The 5,602-nt window shown below is 33.8% G+C and overlaps 1 protein-coding gene across 1 annotated transcript; it reads right to left on the bottom strand.

Annotated features, from left to right (window-relative positions):
• Window positions 1-298: 298 nt before the first annotated feature.
• LOC110890940 (aspartic proteinase-like protein 2) lies at window positions 299-5,376 on the bottom strand. Its single transcript, XM_022138582.2, has 10 exons — window positions 4,901-5,376; window positions 3,491-3,620; window positions 3,150-3,400; window positions 2,685-2,912; window positions 1,928-2,093; window positions 1,763-1,836; window positions 1,585-1,681; window positions 1,408-1,474; window positions 1,238-1,309; window positions 299-668 (listed from the first exon to the last, which is right to left on the bottom strand). The coding sequence occupies exons 1-10, from the start codon at window positions 5,182-5,184 to the stop codon at window positions 502-504; spliced, it is 1,536 nt and encodes a 511-aa protein (XP_021994274.1). The 5' UTR covers window positions 5,185-5,376; the 3' UTR covers window positions 299-501.
• Window positions 5,377-5,602: the final 226 nt, after the last annotated feature.

The raw sequence follows: 5,602 nt of genomic DNA, 5'->3' as shown, positions 1-5,602 counted from the left end.
ATTTTTCACTGATTATGAGAAACAGAGTTGCCACTTCAACCCTTATTTCTCTCGTTTTCCTAAGACTCAACCTAAAATACACATTCATTTTCTTATTTTAAAAATCCGTCGTATTCTCAATATACCATTTCCAATGGTTTCACTGATTTTAACTCGTGATGTTGCAACTATTTTCGGTTTAACCTTTAGAACATGTAAAAATGAATCCTCGGCATTTTAAAACAACAAACAACACGATCATAACGACTTATAACACGCTATGCAACACAAAGAAGATGAAAACGAAACAAAAAAAAGCTCTCGGAATCCATGAATGAATAGCAGTTACTTCGTATATATACGCGTTCAACGTACAAATGCGTATACATTTATAAATTCCTATCCCAATTAGCATATATGCTGTTTACATATATTAAATATTAATGGACAATTCCCTTTTCCTACTATACAAACAAAAGAATTAAACTATAAAATTTCTGGCAATTAGAAATCAAGTTTTCACTAGGAAAAAGCAACGATTACTGATAACTGTAGCACGAAAGCCACAAAGACGGTTAAGATCAGACTGTAACGCGTATCCTGCAATGAAGTGCTATCGTTGAATTGACCCGCCACGTATTCACTTCTGCCACCACTTGATGAAGTTGACACATTTACAGATGACGTACCTAACAAAATCAAGAAACACGGTTGACTTTTCAGAGTCAAATGAATTGATACATATGAGATGATTTATAACAGTTTCTTTCTTTTTTGGCGGGAAGTTTAACGTTAACTTTACTTAAACAATGAACCTAAGCACCTAACATCATTTTAATAATTATATTAAGAAATGAAAATGAATTGATTTGCTATGAAATAAAACTCCAATTTTGACTTTTGTGTTTCAACCAAGTTACTCAAGCATCAGAAACAACTAGGAACTAGGCCTGTAAATGAACCGAACGTTCATGCACTATTCGGCAGGAAGTTCGTTGTTCGTTTGTGTTCATTAATGTTAATTTATGTTCGTTTATGTTTGTTGAACTATGTTCGTTTAAGTTTGTTTGTGTTCATTTACGTTCGTGAACTGTTCGTTTAGGTTTTAAACAATGAATATGAACGAACACGAACATGACCACTTTCTTAATGAACGAACATGAACAAGAAAATGTGTTCGATAATATGTTCGTGTTCGTTCGGTTCGTTTACGGGCCTGTACACAACCATTATGACTTTTTTTATGAAGATAACTTACAGTCGTAATTCGCCCAACCAATCCGTTGACCACCCAGATCATAAACAACAATTTTGTCTTTTAAAACAAGATCTGCATCGTTCAAAACCAAAATAAAAAAAATATATATATAAATATATAAAAAGAATTAATTTAAAACTCGAAATAGTAGAAAAATGAGAAACTTATACCTCCTAAAATGGTAATTCCTTGACCTCTTATTTTCTGAAAGCCTATGCACCACAATGCAGCTCCACCCTACCGAGAGCACACAAAATGCGAAAAAAAAAAAAAAAAAAAAAAATTGACCGGATTAAAAATTTCATAAATAATAATAATAATATCAAATTTACATGTCATGAACTTACCACTGAGTTCTGCTGTAGAAGATAATCCTGGGGTCTTAAAATCATTGAAGCACCACCGGCAAAGTTCAAGCTTACCGTAGGAAATATATCGGGTGTACTGAAATATAATTAAAATTCCAATATTAATTTAACGAAAAAAATATTAGTAAACAAAAATGTGGGTAATGAAAAAAATAACCTGGAGGCGACTAGATAACACTGACTATCCTTTGACACAAGTGGCCGAACAGATTGTGAAACCGACAGTGTAATCTGCAGCGATATAAAGTGGTTTCTAATAATTCTGGTTACTTGGAAATTATAAATATTAAAAAATTTGACAATTTTGGGCTTTACAACTTACAGCATCCACAAAAGGATCATAAGCCTCTTCCGCCAGGTAAGCAAGGGTAGTTCCGGAATCAATTATGGTTCCTCCTCGGCTGCCTGACGTGCCGAACATTGACGGATCAATGGATAACGTTCGACCGTTGACCGAAATACTCAGCAGATTTAAGTTGTAATGTGGCCTGGAACATCATGTTAACACGTCTATGAGGGGCTAAATGGTCAAATCGTAGGCCGTAGCATACCAATAAAACAATAATGTTAATTTGGAGTAAAATGCCAGGTTTGGGCAGTTTTGCAAGTTTCGTCCAAAGGTTTGGTTTTCCGCATCTGGATCCAAAAGAGTTTGAAATCTTGTCATTTTTATCCGGCTCGTTAACTCCATCCATTTTTCTCCGTTAAGTCAGGGGTATTTCCGTCTTTTTTTTATTAACTTAAAGGATAATTTGGTCTTTTTCACTATATGTAAAAAGACCGAATACCCCTGAAAAAGACTGAATTGCCTTTTAAGTTAAAAAAAGAAAAAGAAATACCCCTGACTTAACGGAGAAAAATGGATGGAGTTAACGAGCCGGATGAAAATGTCAAGATTTCAAACTTTTTGGATCCAGGTGCGATAAAACAAACCTTTGGACGAAAGTCGCAAAACTGGCCAAACCTCGGGGACGCAAATGGCATTTTACACGTGTTAAAAACATAAATGCCATTAACTGTGCTTCTGAGGGGCATAATGGTCAATTCAATTCCGACTGAAAGATGGAACGAGAACTTACTGTGACGGAATAAGTGGAGTGTAGACCATGCTTGGCTCGATTATTTGACCGAGAACTAAAATACCACCACCGGCGCCGTTTCCAACAAGACAATGAGAAAACGCATCGGGTGCTACCCCTTGTGAAGAAAGTTGTGCGATTACCGATAACCCCTGCTGACCGAAACCGAATATCCCGTCAACGGCTCTATCGGATTTGGTCAAATCTCCGGTTTGACTCATGCTACATCTGTTGCATAAAAAATAAGAATGTTCGCGTTCGTTTATGTTCACGAAAGTAAACGAACATAAACAAATAAACTTATACAAACATAATTTAATTAACATAATTGACCAAACATAAACGAACATAAACAAATAAACTTATATAAATAAACGAACTTCCTGCTGAACAGTTCACGAACGGCTCGTTTACAGGCCTATTAAGACGGGTTAATGGATAATGGCAAAATTGTTATAAACTAACCCGAACACAACAGACGCTGAAGCATTTGACGACGTCGAATCCCCAACGATTGTATCCAACTGGATTTGATCCGATACGTAAAAACCCGATGTTCCACTACCATCTCCATACTGGAACGTGTAAATGCACTGATCGTTTGACTTAGAACAGCTGGAATCTAACGACTGGGATCCTAACGAACATCGTTGGTCTGAACAGCGGATCAAAGAAGCGGTTGATGAGCTTGATGGATCATAGAACTGGATTGGAATCTGTTGATTGGAGGAAGATAATATTAGTAATCTAGTGATTGTTTACATATTAGAATTATAGTAGTAAATATGATACGGTGAAATGAGTACTTGGAGTCCACTAGATCGCGGGCAACCTTCGCATGAAGCGCAACTGACCCATAACACGTCGCTTCCTGTATCGATTTGTACGAAATACTCCTTTGGTGGTGAACCCAGTTGAACTCTTGTGAAATAAAGCCTACAAATTCAACTATATTTCAATAAAGATAATAGAATTTAAAGAAAATATATTTGGTGGTAAACATAATTGAATTTTTGTAAAATAAAGCCTACAAACTCAACTAATTTTTCAATAAAAATAATAATTTAAAGAAAATACTGAACTCTTGTAAAATAAAGCCTACAAATTCAACTGATTTTTCAATATAAATAATAACATATAAAGAAAATATTTGGTGGTCAACCCAATTGAACTCTTGTAAAATAAAGCCTATAAAGTCAACTTATCTTTCAATTAAAAAAAATTAGAGAAAACATTTGGTGGTGAACCCAGATGAACTCTTCTAAAATAAACCCTACAAAACTCAACTAGGTTTTTAATGAAATTATCAAACTCAATCCGGTACCAACTTTTGGCGTTTTATGTACCAGGCTGGTGCTGGTTTGTACCTTCATGTACCGATAACGAACCGGTATTTTTGATATAAGTACCGGTTAACACCAAGCTTATCAGACTTAAAAAGTAAAGGGGATAACAATTATTATAATACTAAGATAATAAAACTATTAAAAAACTGTATATAATATTTTATTATATTACAGTTTGTTTACTGTTCATTTAATACTAAGATAATAAAACTATTAAAAAAACTGTATATAATATATAAGAGAATTAGTAATATTAAAGAAAATATTTAGTGGTCAACCCAATTAACCTCTTGTAAAATAAAGCCTACAAATTCAACCAATTTTCAATAAAAATAATAACATTCAAAAAAAATATTTGGTGCTGAACCCAATTGAACTATTGTAAAATAAAGCCTACAAATTCATATAAATAATAATAATAATAATAATAATAATAATAATAATAATAATAATAATATTATTATTATTATTATTATTATTATTATTATATAAAATATTTGGTGTTGAAGGTGAACCCAATTGATAATTGAACTCCTGTAACTGAAAGCCTACAATCCAACAAACTTTTCAATAAAAAAATAATAAATTTTAAAGAATATAACACCCTTTAACAATAACATAGCTTCAAAGCAAGACTGTGTCTTACAAAAAGCCCAAAATCTAAACCAATCAAAGCAAGAATCTTTTCCTTTTGGTTTCAAATAGTAACCAAAATCTAAACTAATAATCATGAAAGAAAAAGAACATAGCTTCAACACTAAGCAACTTCAAATAGTTTCATTTTCTTCCAATTCCAATCAAGAACTTAAATTAATCAAACTAACCAAAAAATAATAAAACAAATCAAGAAAATGAGAAATTATTAATTACCCAACACGAAACGGATCATACGTCCCTTGAACAGGAAAATCAACAACACTCCCAACAGAAGCCTGCTGCTGCTGCTGCTGTTGTTGCAAGATTCTTGGGTGCCGTACACTATCTCTATCTTTAAGTTCACTCAATTCAACAACATGATTAACTGCAAAACCTCTCTCCAACGTGAGAATTGTTGGAAACCCACAAACAACAAACGCAGTCTGCAACAATACAGCAACAATAGCACCAGTTATGATCAAGATCACCGGGTTTCCGGCGAGAAAATAAGCCTGCATTTGGTTTTGGTTCTCTCAGGACTTTCGTCGAACAGGTGGTGTGCAGCAACGAATTGTGAGAGATTGAAGGGAATAAAGGGGCAAAAATCAAGGAGGAATTGATTCTTTTGTTGAGGAAGATTTGGAGAGATGGATTATCGTTGGAATATGGTGGTGATACTTTAACATAACTGATCCAATCACGTTGGTTGTGATATCCTTAATGAAGAAATGAATTGAGGTTGCAATTGATTTTTGAGTTTTTTTAATAATAGTCCTTTGATTTTATACTTTTTCTTAGTTGAAGTCCCTCTAGTTTGTAGCGCTGTTCAGTATTCGGTTCAGACCGGTTGACTACCAAATCGAAATCAAAATCGAAACTGTTTAAAACCGAATCGAATTACAAAATCGACTTTTTGGTTAGTTTTTCAAACGAAAC

Source organism: Helianthus annuus, chromosome 11 (genome assembly GCF_002127325.2).
Source record: "Helianthus annuus cultivar XRQ/B chromosome 11, HanXRQr2.0-SUNRISE, whole genome shotgun sequence".
Lineage (NCBI taxonomy): Eukaryota > Viridiplantae > Streptophyta > Magnoliopsida > Asterales > Asteraceae > Helianthus > Helianthus annuus.
Note: the sequence above shows the minus strand (reverse complement) of the source record. Positions and strands in the feature narration are given on the sequence as shown.

Coding starts and splice junctions, on each gene's coding strand:
- LOC110890940 (XM_022138582.2), bottom strand. CDS start 5,184: ATGCAGGCTTATTTTCTCGCCGGAAACCCGGTGATCTTGATCATAACT. Junction 1,837..1,927: donor ATGATCCTTTTGTGGATGCT/GTAAGTTGTAAA, acceptor ATATCGCTGCAG/ATTACACTGTCGGTTTCACA. Junction 1,475..1,584: donor TTCTACAGCAGAACTCAGTG/GTAAGTTCATGA, acceptor TGCTCTCGGTAG/GGTGGAGCTGCATTGTGGTG.